Raw genomic sequence first — 19,010 nt, 5'->3', positions numbered from 1 at the left:
TTCCAACATTGCCTTGTGTTGCATTCAGGCTTTGATTCGAATCTTCTTGAAGCACCACTCAGCCGCAAAATGTGTGCTCAGTCAACCACGGTTGTTGACAAGAAGCCTTCCAAATTGCCCGACCTCGATTTCTATCGGGAGCAGCTAACTTTGCAAGCTGAAAAGACAAACGAGCAGCTCAAGGAACTGCTCGATCGCTTGGATGGCAAAGATACTCCACTCCACTTGGTGTTCAAAACCAAGCAAGAAAATGGATATGATCGTGAGCGTGGGGTAGATCCACGGCAGTCGACATCAAGGCATTGGTCATCGCCTAGTTCTTAGGATGGCATGGTGCCTTATCTGAAATAAGCACTAGCTTCTCTGTCACAGGTCCACAAGAGCTACCAAAGCATACGAGAATAAAGAAGATTGCTTTTTCTTTTGTCCGAGCATATCTTTCCGTATGATAATCATCCTTTATCTCTCCCGTCTCCGCCTCCCAAACTAGAGAGAGCCTCACCCCTCCAATCACTCTGAGCAGTTTGTATACTGGTCGTTGGACGCACTGATGAAACGCCTCCTAGTGAAGGCCAACCGCGAGGTGGAACGTGTATTTAAAATCCAGGCGGTGACAATCAGTTGTGCAGAATTCTTTGATATGATATATTGGGAGTTACGAGTCGAATAGTCAAGATAATCCCACCTATTCCCACAAGAATGGGTAAAATAATTGCACATGAATGGTCAAAGTAATAACACACTGTCACTACCAGTGCCTTATCCTCGTTTCAAACGCTTGGGTCCATGCCTTGTTTGATGGTCTGCTTACCGCATTTTCTTTTCCGGATATCCTGCGTTGCGACATTGAACGGCATTGGGTTATTCAGTGCCCTCTTAATCCAGCTCGTTTAATATTCGTGGCATAATAAGTACTGTTGTGAGGCGCACATATTGCATACTATATCAGAGAACGGCGGCTGTTAGATAACGGGCTTGCAACACAGAGGAGCTAAGAGAATTCAAAAGCTTAAGCTTCAGCTAGGAATCGGTCGGAATTCAGAGCGTCCTATCGATCATGAAGCAGGTGGATGTCTCCAGAAAGCTTCTTCGTAATGTCGAATCTCGCCTCGCTTTCTGGATAGAGTAGGTAAATCTGATAACCGTTCTGGGATCTTGAAAGGGTATTCAGCATTTGCTTCGCTCGATGTGAAGGATATTGCTCGTTGTGCTTCGCAGAAGAGGCAGGAGACCAAATGCTTTAGCCATCGTGTCTCCTTCGGCTACTTGATCTTCAAACCAGGTTAGGTGCGCTGGACAGTAACAAAAACAGCACTTTGTTATGAAGAATGTTGCTGCCAAGAAGATAACAAATCACTTGGCTTTGGCCTCTGAATCACGTAGGATGAATACACTAAAGCTATCAAGGTGAATGTGCTGTGGCAGTACGTGTACACGAGATGCGCACACTGGTCAGCTGGCGTACATGGTTTCGACCCGCCTTGCACTTTTCATCATCAAAAGCCACAAGTAACTCCTGAGCCAACAAATTTTGGATACTTTCGTCCGATAAGAAAGCGTGTATTAAGTTGGAGCGTTATTTTGCAGCTCAGCTTAGCCACCAGACCCCTTCCTACAGTTGGTCCCCCCTTCCTAGTTGAACAACACTGACTGACTATGTGGCCCTCTTCAACTATATTTGAGAATATAATTAGCGCGTGTGCTTATATAAGTTGTGTACTGGTGGCTCTACCGACCCAAATTCTAGCTTCACCTCGTACCGCGGACAGGCGAAAGCAAAGACATTCAGCGAGGATGAAGTCAAAATCTAGGTCGTATATATCCTTCACCTTAAACAGGGTAAACCAGCTTCACTCCTGATACTTTGCCCTCCCGCATCTCTTGTAGCCCATCCAAAACACCATTCCATCCTCCTGTCCTCACGCTCTGTGGATGCGGCCTAATCCTGCCCTGCCACAGCAACTCCTGAGCCAGTCCCATAAACTTGACTGCGAAATCATACTCTTTAGGGTTAGCAGGAACCTTTTCTTCTCCAAAGTCGAACGCTTCTCCAAAAGCCTTATATGCCATGACGTGAAGATTGGTCACATCGTCACGCGGGAGCTCTTCCAGGCCACTGAGACCAGCATACTTGCCGCCTTGGCTGCCGATGGCGTTGCAACATATCTCTGCCGTTTCAGGAGTCGAGATAGTGTCGAATACATGGAAAAGTCGATTCTTGGTAATCTTTCGGATAGAAGGTGCGCAGCTTGGTGAGTTGTAGTCATATACGTGGTCCGCGCCGAGATTGCGAACAAGGTGAAAGTTTTGGGGGGAACATGTCGTAACGACTTCCAAACCGGACCTGAGCAAGATCAATACCCCGGAATTATACGTTCAGTGCCTCAATTGGAGCTTGTGCACTCACAGCTTAGCAAACTGAATTGCAAGGGTGCCTGTTGCAGTGCTGCCTCCATATATCAAGACAGGAAACGACCGCATTGGGGGATCGTCAGGCAGAGGCAGTTCCAAAGACTCGTAGAGACTCTGGCCTACGGTAATGATACCAGCACCTAATGTTGCAGCTTCTTCAAATGTCATGTAGTCGGGGATCTTTATTTGAAGATCCCCTTTGGCAGCGACATGTTCTGCAAACGCGCCGTCTTCGTGGTTCGAGTGGTTGCCTATGGCAAACAACCCATTAGCGTTATTTCCTCAGCCGAGACTCTGGAAATTAAGGTACTCACTGCCGTGAACCATTCCCATGACTCTATCACCAACGCGCGGCCCATGCTTAACAGCAGAACCAACCTGCTCTACGATACCACTATAATCACAGCCCACAATCGCTCCGGGGCTGGGTAAGTAATCAATTTGCTTCCAATCGGTCGGGTTCAAAGCAACAGCCGCTGTCTTTACGATAATATAGTCGTCGCGAAGTTTTGGCATGGGAGTATCCTTGACAATTTCGGCCTTGCCAGGGCCCTTGATTTGGATAGCTGTTTGCATAGACATTGTGACCGATGCTTAAGCGAGGCAGAACAAGAAGAGGTAAGTAGAATGATATCTGATAGAGAGGAATCGATTTTAATGTTTGACAGGTTCCATTACCCCGCGTAAGGCGTTTCATCACGCTTTCTATTGTCTTAATCTCAACGCCACGTAGTTGTCAGCCCCAGTAACCTCACGAGTACACTCAAACAGCTTGGGCCAAGAGGGACACCGTCATATAGCCCCAAAGTCCATCCCAAGTAGCGACTACCGAATCCGTTGTCGATCTCCTCGGAGCTCTAGAACGTTTGTAGTTCAGCTTGAGCCACGAAGGATCGGCGGCGTTAAATAGAGTTTGAACCGGTTGATGAGAAGACATGTTGGTCACATCGCGACGACTTGACAATGCTTAGTTTATTCCAAGATTGCAGAGGTACGCAGCAATGTTGAAACATTTTCCCCCAGTCTCCCTATCGTTGTTGTCGCTTATGTGAAGCCATCAGGTTGCTTACTTGGGCCTGTTGAAAGATCTGAATTGGAAACCTGCAGTCAAACCTGGAGGTTTTAATGAGGGCTCGCTCAAGCCATCTTCCAGAAACGTATGTCGAAGTGCACTAGTTCAATGGCGCCAATTGTACAGGAGAAATGTCCACAAAACTCGTAGATGCGAAGCTTAAACTAGATGCCTGTATAGATTCTTGGGGAGTGTTGAGGTTAACCGTTGAATCGGATGGTACAACTCCATGTCAGATCTTCGTCTGTTGCATCATCTCAATTGGCAACGGAGTGGAGAAAAATATTCCATAACGTCGGTGGACTGACACCACAAATGACAAGATATAGATACAGCCTAGCTCCAAGCAGTCCAACAATGGCTCTGACAGGTTGAGCTGTAATTGTTAGGTAGAGGGCCTCCAACCTTAAAGCATGACCCTTGCATCTTCAGCAAATAATGGGTCGTCCTCGGAGCTTATGGCAACGAAGGAGGCTCTACCGTTGCGGCTTCTGTTCAAGCAGATGTCGAGTGTTCGACGTGGTTCGGAACAATGCTGCAGAACAGATGATTATCCAACACGTGGGGACGAAGGGTGGAATCACTGTCGTTGAAGCGCAGTGGCAGATTAGAACAGGGTCCAAAAAATGGTCGCCAGAGTCAAGACTGCTGGTATATGGAGAAATTGATTTGCGTCAAGATGCCCTCGCAAATGCACAAGGTGGTTGATGGAGGCCACGCATCCCAATCAAAATCTCGAAACGTCCACCCTTCGCAATACCATGAGCATCAACTTGTAGTGTAACTCTACTCAAACGGTCCCCATTCCAAGAAACTGAAGCGCCATCACTAATTTGCACGCGCAGCAGCCCATCGAGCTACCATCCCGTACCCGATCAACGAGGGTATCCTAACGCCACCTGGACGCCTGTAATATGAGCCGTGGGTGATTTGGGCTGATGGGGTCGCGGCCATATCGCAGGGCGCGATTCTCTCTGGCAAGTGTAGCATGTCGAGAGAGCCTCAAAAACCAGTGTTCCCTTCCATGAGATGTATCTCGGCCGTCGCGTTGACAATGATTCGGTCGTCAGGGAGAAAGGAGAGGATACGCGGATGAAATCCTTCGAGACTGTCCATGTCTGAGAGACCATTCTTGCCAATCAGGATATCGGAGGCTGTAGAATACCGGTTCCTGGTACAGAGGATGTTGGTCAGCGCAATTGCATAAAGGAAATCCAGGTATGGCTCACGATTGCTGAGGACATGTGACTACCTGTACTCGCAATACCAGGGGCAGGCATTCAAAGGGAGAATAAAACGTCGAAGAATACCCACGTTGGCTGGTGAAGAGAATTTATGCTGCGTCTTTGCATTCTACATGCGCATTCGTTAATATTTTGCCTCAGCCCCTATTCAGTGGTGGCCTAAGTGCTGGAGGTCCTGCAGCGCATCTTTGTTGGTACATCCCTTTCAGACCGAAATTGCAGCATGTTCACTTGTTATCTTTAATGACGTCTTTCTATCAAAGACTGCCGAGGTGCCCTAGAAAAAATTCACATGCAGCTTTCACCGCTGAATCAATTGGCGACTTCCTCTCCGAGAGACTTTTGGACCGCAACTGCCTTGTAAAGCTCGCCTATTATGCGAAAAACAAGCGACAAAGACGTCACAGAAGCGAGGATAGGAAATGTCTAGACAAAGCAGCAGACAGAGTGCGGGGTAAGTAACTCTGTCTTTGCGGAGGGGACAGCGATATGTTGCTTTTCATTTTATTTCCTCCATCTCCAGTCCGTCCACTTCATTGCTCACAAACACGACTCCAGCCAGACACCGCGACACAACATGTCTGCATTTTCTCACATTCTGGCTCCTGATAGCCTCTTCTTCCACCAGCGATTTGTCAACTTTTGGTGATGTATGATTGATCATTTCCCGACATGGTCTCTGCAACGAGACACCCTGCCTCGAGCAACTCGGACATGTGCTGATTTCCTCTCTAGCAAGACGTCTTCCAACCTGTCGCCTTGAACATGCTTGACGCACTTTTTCCACCAAAAGCCCAAGCTCCAATGCTATGGCCATTCAGCAACAGGCTCAAACGCCCTTTGCCACGCCAATGTCTTCACCCACGGCATCCTCCTGGCACGTGCGGCTTCATTGCAGCAGCCTTTCAACACTCCACTTCACAACGCATTGCGGACATCCATGCTGTCTCTGCATTCGACTTGCCTTTTGCCAGCTCCAAGTTGCCACAGATCTGAAGGATTTCTTCCTCAGATCTGCTCTCACAGACGCATGTTGACATGCAATTTCGGTGCTTCAATGTTACCGTTTACTCAATCCCACGCACCAATTTGGGTTGAATGGCTGGCCCCAACAGGCTCAGGTGAAGGTCAGAACATCCCAATCACACTGTTCAATCTACAAACACTTACTTTCTGGCCAGATATCCTGCTACGCCTTTCAAATTCTTCTTCTGTGGTGCTGTGCTTGCGGTCTAGGACGTCTATGATCCTGGCAACGGAGAGGAAGGGGCTGGGGAGGGAAACAAGGAAGATGAACGGAAGAGGAGACGGGGAAGGGAAGCCAAGGAGGTGAGAAGAAGAAAAAAAAGAAAAGAAAATGGATGGGTGAGAAGGGAAAAAAGAAAAAGAGAGTGTGCTCCCAAAAAAAAAAATTTGGTTGGGTGAGAAGGGGAAAAGAGTTTGTGGTTCCAAAAAAACAACCACCCCCCCCCCCCCCCCCCAAAAAAAAAAAAAAAAAAAAAAAAAGAGAGAGAGAGAGAGAGAGAGAGAGAGAGAGAGAGAGAGAGAGAGAGAGAGAGAAGGGGGAGCGAGAGACTGCGGTGCAGAATGTGGTTTCTTCATTCCATCTGGAAAGCACACATCTACGGACCGGGCCGAAAGTGCCCAGCCTTCATTTGGGCTTATTCAACAAGTAGGTGTCTCTCTTCTTGTATGCCTCCTGGGAAGCAAGTACATGTTCTGACTTTATCCAACAAGACATCATGACTCACGCCGGATGCATGGCCTCCTCTTCATCCCAAAACACATATACGCACACAATCACTCGATGTCCAGACCTTTTCCAATGGCTCAAGAGTTTCCACTATCACTACTCGAATTGCACTAAATTTCCAATTGTGTTGCCAAGCTCTCCCAAAAGGCGCACCGGCTCATCTGAGCTTGCGGGACAGCCTCAACAACCGTGTTGTTGTTGTTGATCACCAGCCTCTGCCCTCCTGCCTGTCCGTTCCACTGCGGCCATGACGTCGATCCAGAAAAAGCAAATGTGTTGGGGTTTAGCGACCGGACAAAGGATATGTAGTAGCCTTGCAAACGGGCCACGTTGGTCTGGTCAGAGTTGTCATAGCCACCTCCAAAAACTGCACCCAGATCAAATCCATGAGGGACACCGACTCCGCTTGCAATATTGTTCTGGGTCAACACATTGAAGCGGTATGTCCAGATTGGCAGCCCGGCTTGTACGAAATATTTACCAAAGTTGAGCCCGTGGCAAGTGACGAGTACGTCTCCATACGCAAGCTCCGCAGCTGGGAACCAGGCAGCATGGCCATTGAATGGAGGCTGTATGTTCTGTGGATACTGCTGGATGATTGCAGACGTATTCTGGCTCGTCAAACGAGGGTAATTGTTCTGGAAGAAGGTCTGAATATCGCTTGGTGATGCCGCGTTGGGGGCGCCCAAGGTTGTCCCTTCATCTGTGACGCTTCCAAAGAACATGGGAACCTTGATGAACTTGCCTGCTTGGAAGGCCTCATATGCGCCAGTTTGCAGGAACACACCATCAACGCAGGGTACATACGGGTAATTCGGAGCATTTGGTCGGCCAGGATAGACAATCGGTACGTTGAACCGCTGCAAAGCTGTGGTGCTGAGGCCACGAAGACAAGAGAGTGAGTCAGAGCTGGAGCTGCATCCAGCGTTGCCAACAAGAGCATCGTACTGGAACTGAATCTCCGACACCTTTGGCTGGGTGATTTCAGGAAGGGACTCAAACATGGCCCCTGCGAAAAGCCCTTGGTTTTTACCTCCAAACGAAACAAGTTGCAACGACGCGGCCTCTGCACCAGCGCTCTGTCCATGGATGATGACATGAGTCGGATCACCCCCAAACTGAGCAATGTGCTGCTGTACCCACTGCAGGGCAGCTTGCTGGTCATACAGGCCAGCATTCGCTACTCCATTGGCCTGAATCTGCGAACTGGCAAGGAACCCAAAGATTCCCACTCGGTAATTCATGGTCACCAAGACAATTTTGTTTCCCGAGTTGGCCACCGCTCCACTACCATCTGTTCCTGCAGAAGCCAAGCTCTCAAAGCCTCCGCCTTGAATGAAAACCCATACGGGGAGCTTGGAGTTGGGGCCAGCACCTGAAGGCGCCCAAACGTTGACGAAGAGGCAGTCCTCGCTCTGGCCCTGTGGCGATGGCCCCGCGTTGGTGGCCATACAAAGGTTCCCAAACTACGCACGAAAAGGAATAAAGAACATCAGTGATGGAGAAGGCAGAGGCGCTGAACCGGGAAACACACCTGAGTGGCCTGTTGGACTCCAGACACTGTAGGAGGAGCTGTTGGGGCTTTCCATCTCAAACTTCCTGACGGAGCTGCGGCATATCTCATGCCCAAGAACCTATTGATTCCACCAGAGGTCGTTCCTTGATATGTCGCATACCCCAAATTCACTGTTGGTGACTGCGCGCTCACAGCAGCTCCAGAGCACAATAACGTGCAAACCAACTTGAAGGATATACGCATGTTGACCAATGACTCCTCCGACTGCAACCAGTAGAAGAGTCCTTTTTTCGACACTCTGGATTGCAATTCCCATTGCTTTCTCTGGGCCATACTTATAGGACTCAGGAGAAGAGTCCCTATGCCGGAAAACGCGGGTCGATAATCCCGTCGGAACAGACGATCTGTCGATGCTGGCCGCAAAGGCTTACAGCCCCTGCCACGAGCTTCTCGAAATATGACATTGAGATGAACTCTACGGCACGATTCACCTCATGATTACCCTTTGGACCCCGCATTCGAGCTCTGCTCAGAGATGGCGTTGTACCACTTGCCTCTCTCTCCCAAGTTGAAACAGGGCCGGCTAAAGTCATAATCACCGACGGATAGCATAACGACCCTTAGCGGCGGGAGAATCTCTGACTGCCGATGACAAGCAGGGGATAATTCCTGTTTAGAAGCCTATTGATGAGGCAGTTTCTGCGGGGAGGCATGCTGACAATATGCCGAGGCCAATTGAGAAATCTGATGGATGGCCACTCTTTCGCATCTTGCGAGTGTAGAGGCACTAAACGTTGAGCCTGTCGGGGTGAAGAGTCATCAGATGACCTGCCGTTCAGGTCAAACTGGAGAAGCCGGCTCATGCTCTCGTTGAGGGCAAGCCATTGCCAGGACTCTACTCGATCTCAATACCCGACATGGGACTACGCTTGTGTGAGCTTTACGTTTGATTCTGATGGATATGAGAGGCACATGCACTAACTACTTTGTAATATCATCTAGTGGGCAACCTAAAGATGTCTGCTCCACCATTACGATGCAGTGCGATGCAGCTAGTATCAGAAAGCACATCATCTCATGCTTTCAGTCTCGGACGAATCATGAACGTTGATCGATTCGTGATCGCGACAGAGTTGGGTGACAAGACGAACCTCGCCGATGTTCCAGCTACGGCTTCATACTCTCGTCATTTCCTGCGGTGAAAGTGGCAGCGTTTTGGTTCTCCGGGAATGCGACACAAATTGTTGCTCAACGTCATGTGGAGAATATCTACTTTCTCAATCAGGCAGGTCAAACGTCAAACAAGGCCGTTGCTACTATTACTATTCACCATGATTTGCTCGGCCCCTCTGCTTTGCGTTTACCCCATATGCTGTGTTCTTCTTACTTTCAACAGCATACGCGGCGTCGCAACTTATAGGTCCAGTGTTGTGGATACTGAACAGGCACGGCTCCGACTATGTCGTGACCACACGAACATGGCGACACCGTTTCATGTATCCATTGTTGAGCGAAGAGGGGGAGCGAGCCAGGGCGTGGAACTTGTCCGCTTACTGCGAACTGTTACAAACATAGTCCTTTATGGGTGCAGGTTCTATGGATACAAGGTCTATGGACACAGACTGTTGCCATGCTGTCTTCACGACACGGATTCTCACGATACGAAACAATCTTTGCAACGCATTACTGGCGCTGGTGCAAAAGAACATTAACCCAGATGCTTGCGGTAATCTTATGCCCTACGATACCACGCCCGACAACGCCACGGTACTCAGCGACCCGGAGAGCTATTTACCTTTCCCAGCTCTCAGTAGAGGCGACTTATAGATGCCTTCTATCAACAAGACTCAAAAATCTTGAATGCCTGTCTCCCCCGGCCTAGCTTGGCACTGCGCGTCCCCATCCACCCAGCTTGGCTCTTCGTTATCGAACCAGGCATCCTCAGCGTCCTGGATCGCCAAAGTGTCGTACTTATAATCATCATCGACCTTTTCATAGTCGAATTCTTCATCTAGGCCCTCGACAAAGCGGGCTTCGATGTATGCATGCCAAAGCTGCATGCCGTGCTCTTTATTCTCTGCGTCGGCGTCCCAAGCATTGGTGCCTGCGCCTCCATCACCCGGCACGCTCGCATATTCTTGTGCTCGGCTGCCTTGCTCTGGTGCTTGATAGACGTTGGAGAGATTCGTCTCGCCTCTCACGAGATCTGCTTCAAGGGTGCGACCATAGCCCTTGGCTTTTCCTTCTGCTTCTCGTTCGGCTGGGGTTTGAAATCTCTTGACAAGGCGCTCATACAGAACAGGATCTACATGATACCGCAAACAGTTGGTTTTCAGGTCAAGTCAGGATTGGAAAGGGATAGTTGGGTCTTTTTCGGTGCTACGGGATCGTCGACATGACGTCTTGGTCGACATTTAGAAGGGAATCAAGATTATGAGATGCGATATCATACCAGCAAGTTCATGATCCAGATTGTCAAAATACGACGGGTTCTTCACCAGGTATTCGTGGCGGCGATTCCGCACCCCAAGGCGAACGAGCTTGGCGGGCGAACTGAGGCGTCGGGGGAAAGGCCTGTCCAGAGCCAAATCATGACCCTTGTCATCGGGAGTGGTTTCCATCAGGGATGCTGGAGAGGGCGATGGCCACAACGCCGGCATGATGGCCTCGCTGTGCCCAAGGAGGGACTTGCTGTGCCGCGACTAGCCACAGGAGATGCGGGTGCTAGCGCTGGCCGGCGGCGTATGTGAGACAGTGAGGCTTCAGAGTTTCCGAGACCAGATTCGTTGGATATGAGACAGAAGAGACAACTCATAGCACGGCGATACAAGCTTGGCCGTGAACAGGCTGGAGAGCTTGTGTGCTGGCAATTCCCATGCAATGCAGGTACAAGAAGAGCTCGAGTGGGGGGGCAACGGAGTTATTACGCGGGTTCCACTTTTCTCGCCGACGGGTTTGGCCAGCTCTCGAATTGACGGCCTGGCCTCCATCAATCAGGTCCCCGATCCCTGGAGCAGCTCAGCTCGTGCAGGATCTGGGGGCTTTTGGGGCGCGAATGACACGCCGGCAGTGCAGAGTAGCAGTACCAGCACCAGTACCAGGACGGCACGGCACGGCACAGCACCAAGACGTGCTCCTGAACCTCGTACGTGCCTGTACTTGTACTAGCATTGCATTTGATGCTATACTTGTGCAAGGTATATCGATCTCTCGGTGGCTGGATGCGGGGAGCAGCTCCGATTCAATGCCGGAGAAACAAGAGAGCATCCATGCCATTCTGGGTTGTTTGTGAGTTGAGTACTGTATGCTAGGTAGCTTCGCAGCCAGTTGCGTTGCTAGCCAGTCCCACGAAGGAGCTGCTGTGGAGTTGAGCACCTTGCTGGTGCCCAGCCTAGGCACACTCTATTCCAACTTGACAGCCGCTCGGGCAAGATCGTCGCGCCCCTCTCATGGCCAAGATTTTGAGTTGGCACATTTCTCCCCCTCTTGTCATTCACTCATTGTCTGCAGGGTAACTAACTTGGCTCTCAACAAGATGAAGCAAGGAAGAAGAAACCGGAGGGGAAGAAAGAGACGAAGCATAGGAAGAGGAAGAAAAGGGCAATTATAAAAACAAGGGAGAAACACAAAATGAAAAGAAGAGGAGGGAGCCAGAAAGGCTCACATCATGTTGAAATCCAATGTGCTGTGAACATTGGTATTGTGGCCGGCCTAAGCGAGCACATGTGCCCTCGACGGTGGCGACGCTGAGCCTTGACGCGGTACTGGTACAAGCAAATCTTCAAAAGCTGCATCGGTTTGAGACTTGTGGCTGACCGAGCACTCGTATATTTGTGATGCATCACATTGCCGTCCACCTGTCACCCGTTTGTTGATCTGTCAGCAGCTGTGCGGGCTTTCCTCGCAGCCCTGGGTTTGCATTGGTACTCGTACACGAGTACACGCACTTGCACTCAATGGCTGAGATATGCAGCTTCGTACACGCGGTGAAACGAAAGACGTCGAGTCTGACATTTGATGATTCAATGCCGCGGCTGGCGAGCCGGTTTGCTGGTCAAATGGCAGCAGGCCATGCCAACCTCGCAAGTCAATATTCTCGTACGATAGCTGCAGCAATAGCCCATGCGCGCACCAACGCCCGCCCAGCTCGAGCCAAACCGTGGCGCTTGTTGTGACACGCACAGCCAGCCAATTCACGTGTGAGGGGGCGACGCTGTCTGGCGACTGCATTACAGACAGGATCAATGATGCCCCCTAAGCTGATCCCTAAGTGATAGCTGACTGCTGTGCATGTCTGGCACTTCCTTGTTGAGCCTCTTGTGCGCACGCTTCATGCAGCAGAGCATGACTTACGGGGCAGGTTGGCTGCGTTGCAACCATGTACTGGACGGGGCTCGACGAATTGGCGTCAACCGCGAAGCGGCAAAGAGAGCAGCCCCCCCTCTCGTATACACCACCGGCTACTATGTCGGTACTCTGTACAGACGGGCGGAAATGCCAGCAGCGACACAGCGCACGAGTTTGGGAATGGCCCGGTTTTCTTGGTTGTTTGGCTGGTCTGCCTTTCAAGTTTCCCCAAGATCCTTCTGCGGAGTAACACAACACGTGCAGGGCTGTTTCACCAAAAGGCTCGGACGGAGATGGGCATCATCAGGACGATTGCTTGTGCTTGAATGATTTGATGCATAAACAAGCTTCCAATTTGAAACTTTTAGTGCTACTAACCCGCTGCAAAGTACTAACACAACCACGACTGTCCTCGTACTACCACCTGGTAGGTAATCCCTACAGCCCATTGGGCATGGGGGCCATGGACAGAAAATGCATACACACGCACACACACACACGCACACAAAAAAAAAAGGATCCATACGATACAGAACATCGAGCTGGACATCGAACATCAAGGCGGAATCGAGATTCCATGTTTCATGCGCGAAACCAGCTGTTCGACGGACATGGATTGAGAAATCTGGAGCGACAACACCAAAGCCAGCACTAAATTGCTGGTGCAGCGCCACCATCCGGAGCCTCCCCAAGTCTCCCCTCTTCCTCGCCCAAATCCCTGACGGCGTTTGGCTTGCAGGCGGATGATTGCCCCCGGCGCATCCGCTTAGGACGCCTATCAGAGACTCTCCAGCAGCCTCAACTGTCCAAGGTTCCCCTTCCACGTTCCCTGGTTCCCATCTGGACCCCTCACCCCCCTGTAGCTTGTGCTGTACAGTAGCCTCAGCGGCTGTCGATAAAGGAGTGGCCACCTGAGCTAGCATCAATATTGTCCAGGCTTGTGAGCAAAGCTGGCAAACCGGTCCGGATAGCACCTGGACTCGTGGGGATTCAGATATCCATGATACACCGACTCCTCGTTCTCAGCCGCTCAATTCGTCTGTCCACGAGCTACCGCAAAAGGCACTGCGATTTGAATGGACTTTTGCGTGCAGGTACATGCACAGAGTAAGGAGCAAGGTGCTGCCAAAGCTGCCATTGCGGAGCATCAGAGACAATGCTAGCTTGAGCACATCTCGCGAACATGGTATGGGGCATGGGGGGGGAGGAGCTTGGGCTTGGGGGATCGAAGAAAAAAAAGGGTCGCTTCGTGCTATTTGATGCGAGTCAAGGTGATGGCCCTCCCCTGCAAGGATCAGGACGAATTTGCCCAGGCCAAGACGGCCCATCCATCCAGATGAATAACGGCTGTATCAATGCATTTGAACGCACTACTTGGTCATACAACATGTACAATTGAGTATTGACGGCACTTGTCAATGCTACATGGCCGCACAAACAGGTCTGGTATTAATCCCACCTGCGGGCTACCCTTCCTGGATTCACCCATCCATCCAAGCCAGCATTGACTGCAGCCCCCCTGTTGGCGCCCCCGTAGGTACCGGTACCTGTGCTTGCAGTGGGCTGGACCCAAGAGGCTGCAGCCCATTTGGCTCGGTTCCGTTTGGCTCGACTTGCTTTTGGCAAGACAAGGCAGAGCAAGACCAAAAGCAAGGCGAGGCCTCGTCAACGTCTGGCACCTCCACCGAGTAGTGCTCCCGCACGGGTACCTTCTTCCAGACTGGAGCCATCACTCGCATAATACCTGATTCATCTTCTCGCCTCGCCTCGTCTCCCCCCAAACACAAACAACTACGCAAGAGTAGTAGCAACGAGTCCAAGCGCCTAGATACGACTGATCATGCGAGCTGCATGCGCGGTCGTGATGCCCTAAGGGTCGGCGGCTTTCACTCAGTTCCGGCCATCTACCTCTCCTCGACTCTCGACTCTCGACACTCCTTCTCTCGCTTTCTCTCGACTTCGGGAGCTTCTTCTTTTCCTTCCTCTTCACTCACTGACTTGTCTCTCTTTGGCATTCATTATTTTCCCCTCCTCTCTCTAGTTATCCACCACCAACCAGTCGCCCTTCACTCAACCAATTCTCGGTTCTAGTGTTTTGTCGTCTTCTCTCAGCCCATCTGGTCCCTTGCCATCTCCATCTTTCGGATAATCTCCAGGACTCATCAGATCCCGACTCTCTAATCTCCGCCCCCCTCAGCCTCTCTTCAATCCCCCTTGTCTGTCTTGCATGGCACACATCTTGGTTGCGCCTGATCCTGCTGCCGCTCCCGCTTCTGCTCAAGGGCAGCAAACGAGGCTGAAGGAGGATGGGGCCGGATATCGCTAACAAGCTCAAAGCAACGCTGTTTAGGCGGCGACGGCGCCAGTCCGAGGTGTCAATACCAGGTGATGAAATTGACACTCTGTCGCCGCCCACGACGCCCGGCATCATCAGCCAGAGGAGGCCCTCGTTCCCATTCCCACGTGAGCCCTCAACCCAGACACTGACACTGTCTCTGGAGCTGATGACGGGGGACGGAGGAGTAGGAATAGGAGGCTGCGGCGGCGGCGACGATACCAGTGACGCTGGTGACTCTGCTCTGACAAACAACGAGGCTGAACAGCAGCGCACGAGGCAGCATTGGAGGATGTGGTCGAAGCCCAAGCAGGGTGCCGACGCCGAGAAGCGAAGCAGCGTCCCTGACAGCGCGGCTTTCCATCTATCACCAGTCTCGCCGGTATCACCAACATCGCAGGTGCCAGTGGCGCCAACGGGAGCAACCACACCACTCTTGTCCAAGTATGCCCAGGGCTATTTCGACAGCGGCATCGGAAGTGAAAAGGGGGCCGGCGACGACGAACAGCACCAACGACCGCTTCAAGGCGTCGAGACGAACCCAACAACAGACGCGGAGGCAGCCACTACGGTTGATTCTGCTTCTGATCCCGCTTCCCCCGCTGCCATCAGCAATCTCCAGCACCAGGCATTGGCTGCAGAACTGCTGGTACAGGCACTACCAGCGCTAGACCAACGGCAACCACAGCGCCCGCACCAGCTCCCGGCCTCGGCAGGGGCCCGCGTTCAGGGTCAGAGTCCGCGCCGAAGCCTAAACAGTGAAGAAGCGAGCCGCCACGAAACGGACCAAAGCCAGCTTGACGGACAAGGTTTGGCGGTTATTAACAGCGACCAGGGAATTGCTACTGCTGGCACCACCGACGCTGCTAGTGCTAGTCCTCGTATTACTGCCGCCGACGCTGGCGGTACTGGTACTTGTACAACGAGCACAGGCACAGGCGGTGCTGTGTTTTCTGCCGGCCCCATTCCTGGCGGCGATCTGCAGCAGAATCAGAAACAGCAGCAGAGACAGGTGCAGAAACGCCTACGCCAGCAGACGCCACCGTTTTCGCTTCCGTCTCCTCCTTTGCAAACACCTCCGGCGCTGCTGACTTTTCCTCCTCTCGCCCCCCAGACGCCCGGCACAGGCGTCTTGCCTAGCATTCCTAGCCTGCCCAGCCTCGACAGCATCGACGAGGACGAGTCGCAATCGCCCTCGCCATCGCAATCGCAGTCGCGGTCGACGTACCCGCAGTCCTCGTACGAGCATCAGGCCTCCGCCTCGCCGGCTGCTGCTGAGCACGTCGCTGCCACCGGCCGCGGCATCGACGCTCCACCCACACCCGGCGCCGGTCATGGCCCGCTGAATCTGACTTCCCCGTCGCCTCTGTCAACCAAGCCGCCGCCTGCTCCTCCTCTTGCTCGAGTCGAAGCTGGAGCCGAAGTCGAAGCTGAAGCCGGACTCCCATTGACCACCAAGTCGTCGTCGCCAGCGTCCGTGCCTTCTAGTGCCACCCCGACTTCCACCTCAACCTCGTCGGCCGCCGTCCACACGTCCACGCGCCCGCCTGCGCCGCCTCGACGAGCGAGCCGTGATCCAAACCAAACCGTCACCTTTGACGAATCAGCCGAGAAGTCTCTGTCCGCCAACAGCGGCAGCCGCGACGCACTCACCGCGACCGCCTCTCCCAACGCGATCGGAACCCCAACAGCCGAAGCCCCTCCTGCCGTTCTCGCAGCCTCTTCAAAAGCCCTTGGTCCTACTCCTCTTTCTTCCTCGTCAATTCCCTCTGCACCATCCGTCATCGCTCATCACCACGACGACTTGATCGGATATTCATCTTCGATAGACGACCTCGCAGACCTCGGCGATTTCGATGCCAGCATCATGGCTGAACAAATTCCAAGCAAGATTTGGGTCATGAGACCTAAAGCCTCAGCTACCCAGATCCGCATCCGCCCCGGCGACCTCGTTGACGACGTGCGCGACGAGATTTTGCGCAAGTATGGCAACTCGCTGGGCAAGACGTTCGACTCACCCGACCTCACTCTTCGCATTCAGGCCAGCGAGGAGACGCAAAACAAGCAACGCACTCGAACCCTCGGCCCCGAGGAAGACATAATTAAAACCCTCAATGCCTACTACCCTTCAGGCCAAACCGTCAAGGAGGCTCTCGTCATCGAGATTCCCCGGAACTCGACAACACCCAAGCCATCCCCACGGGCACCCGCTCCTTATTCCGGTTCTGCGTCAGCCACCTACTATGCCGAAGATGGGCGTCCATCCGAGACGAGCGAAGGCTACTTTCCCACCGTCACCGGAAACACGTCGTCGCCTCGCCTTGCCATGGCTGTTCCCACGCAGTCCAGCGGGTCCATACCCCATTCCATGACCGTCATCAGCTCGGGCCAACTTCCTCCCATTCCTTCTCCTGGAGGCACCAGGCGTGTTGCGCACAGAGACCGTGATCCGCGCCACGATCGTCAAGACTACCCTCGAACCGGAAGAGGCCATACGCCTTCCCCTAACCTGCTTAATGGAGGAGGGAGTGGCGCTGGAGGTGGTAGCGGCAGCACTGTCATGCCACCATCGGCGCCTTCGACTGCTGCCAATGCTCATGGTGCGCAGCATTATCGCTCTCGGCACTCGCATTCGCGAACGCACTCGAGCTCATCAGAGCACATTGTGTCACATTCGAGCTCCCTGCCCAAATCACCGGGCCATGAAATAACGTCGTCGGCTCGGATGGGCACTCCTCCTCCCCAGCGGCTGTCATCTCCTCGTTTGCCCAGCTCACGACCCAACAAGAAGGGCAAGAGGAGCCAGCAGCAGCAGCAGCAGGATTACCACCACACCCCCACTCCATCCATTCTGACCGCCACTGTGCCTCCGATTAATGTCCTCATTGTTGAAGATAACCCAATCAACCTGAAACTGCTCGAGGCCTTTGTCAAGCGGCTCAAGGTGCGATGGGATACAGCCATGAACGGCAGCGATGCTGTCAAGAAATGGAGACACGGCGGCTTCCACTTGGTCCTCATGGATATTCAACTGCCTGGTATGAACGGACTGGAGGCCACAAGAGAGATTCGCCGACTGGAAAGACTGAATAACATTGGCGTGTCTACGGCGCCGGACGGCATTCCTGAGACCACACCCACCGAAGAGCTCACCGAGCAAGATCGCCTGCGGGACATTGATAAGTTCAAGAGCCCTGTTATTATCGTTGCCCTCACGGCCAGCTCTCTCCAGAGTGACCGACATGAAGCTCTCGCCTCGGGCTGCAACGACTTTCTGACAAAGGTATGTGCCTGACTATTGTCTACACACGCAAGCTTGATTAATTCCCGCACAAAAACATGATACTGACTTATCTTCTTCCTCTCAAAAGCCTGTCAACTTTGTTTGGCTAGAGCGCAAGGTAATGGAATGGGGCTGCATGCAGGCACTCATCGACTTTGAGGGTTGGCGCATGTGGAAGGAGCTCTCAGCCAAGGCCGAATCGATCGCGGCCGCTAACAAAAGAGCACTTGCTTTCAAAAACAAGACAAAAAAGAACCGCCCGATCATGTCGGCGTCGTAAACGGATGGTTATCGACTGGAGTCTAGGACTTTTTCTTTTCTTTTGAAATGGCTTTCATACTGGGCGAGGGGCAACCCGCAACACTGGGGGGAGAGGAATTCAAATACATGGAAAAAAGGTTCTCAGGAGGATTGATCTAGCGCTGATTTGCTGACCCGGTTCAAGCTCTTTTGCTTTTGAACGGAGGATGGTTTTATCTTTCATCTTTTCTTTTCTTTTTCTTTGTTCTCTTGTTCGGCATAAAAGCTACGCATCGCATCAAGGTATGGCGGCGAGCATGCTGAGTACTATCTATATATACGCACTTTTGCGTCGGTTCACTCGAGTGGCGGCGGGCTTAATATACGTGGGATGTTAGTTTCCCAGGCTCTTATCCCTTGAATTCGGTGACATGCTAGCTCTCGAGTCAAGTCTGGATAGCTCCCTGTGAGAAAAAAGAAAGCACAGCTGCAGCTATCACCTCGAGTTTAACCCAGACGCGGTGCAGCTGACTATTGATACAGATGACAAGTATCTTTTTTGCTTTGTATTTCCCCCCCTTTTTTTTCTTTTTTCTTTTTTTGTCCCACATAAACATCATGTTGTTCCCTGTCGCTGCCCTTGAAGCTATTTCAAGCTGCGGCTAATGAGCTCTAGTGCTTAGGTAATGGTGTTTTTTCTTGTTCCCTTGCATCAACCCTTGCCCCCACAATGGCCTTATGCCCCTCCTTTCCGGAAGCGGGAGAACAAGATACCGAAGCGGAAAATTTGTGGCCAAGCTCGCTTTTT

At 52.1% G+C, this 19,010-nt stretch overlaps 4 protein-coding genes across 4 annotated transcripts; 1 reads left to right on the top strand and 3 right to left on the bottom strand.

The window, feature by feature from the left end:
• Positions 1–1,830: 1,830 nt before the first annotated feature.
• TRIVIDRAFT_29016 (uncharacterized protein) lies at positions 1,831–2,988 on the bottom strand (the record flags this gene model as incomplete). Its single annotated transcript, XM_014101508.1, has 3 exons — positions 1,831–2,344; positions 2,408–2,663; positions 2,727–2,988. The coding sequence occupies 3 exons, from the start codon at positions 2,986–2,988 to the stop codon at positions 1,831–1,833; spliced, it is 1,032 nt and encodes a 343-aa protein (XP_013956983.1).
• A 3,603-nt stretch (positions 2,989–6,591) lies between these two features.
• TRIVIDRAFT_28159 (uncharacterized protein) lies at positions 6,592–8,240 on the bottom strand (the record flags this gene model as incomplete). Its single annotated transcript, XM_014101507.1, has 2 exons — positions 6,592–7,947; positions 8,016–8,240. 2 exons carry the CDS (start codon positions 8,238–8,240, stop codon positions 6,592–6,594), a joined length of 1,581 nt encoding a protein of 526 aa, XP_013956982.1.
• Positions 8,241–9,559: 1,319 nt separating this feature from the next.
• On the bottom strand, positions 9,560–10,657 carry TRIVIDRAFT_230677 (uncharacterized protein; the record flags this gene model as incomplete). The annotated part of the gene is made up of 2 exons (XM_014101506.1): positions 9,560–10,302; positions 10,450–10,657. 2 exons carry the CDS (start codon positions 10,655–10,657, stop codon positions 9,845–9,847), a joined length of 666 nt encoding a protein of 221 aa, XP_013956981.1.
• Positions 10,658–16,546: 5,889 nt separating this feature from the next.
• TRIVIDRAFT_29587 (uncharacterized protein) lies at positions 16,547–18,242 on the top strand (the record flags this gene model as incomplete). Its single annotated transcript, XM_014101505.1, has 3 exons — positions 16,547–17,107; positions 17,288–17,962; positions 18,051–18,242. 3 exons carry the CDS (start codon positions 16,547–16,549, stop codon positions 18,240–18,242), a joined length of 1,428 nt encoding a protein of 475 aa, XP_013956980.1.
• Positions 18,243–19,010: the final 768 nt, after the last annotated feature.

The sequence above is a fragment of the Trichoderma virens genome, assembly GCF_000170995.1.
Source record: "Trichoderma virens Gv29-8 chromosome Unknown TRIVIscaffold_6, whole genome shotgun sequence".
Classification (NCBI taxonomy): Eukaryota; Fungi; Ascomycota; class Sordariomycetes; order Hypocreales; family Hypocreaceae; genus Trichoderma; species Trichoderma virens.
Note: the sequence above shows the minus strand (reverse complement) of the source record. Positions and strands in the feature narration are given on the sequence as shown.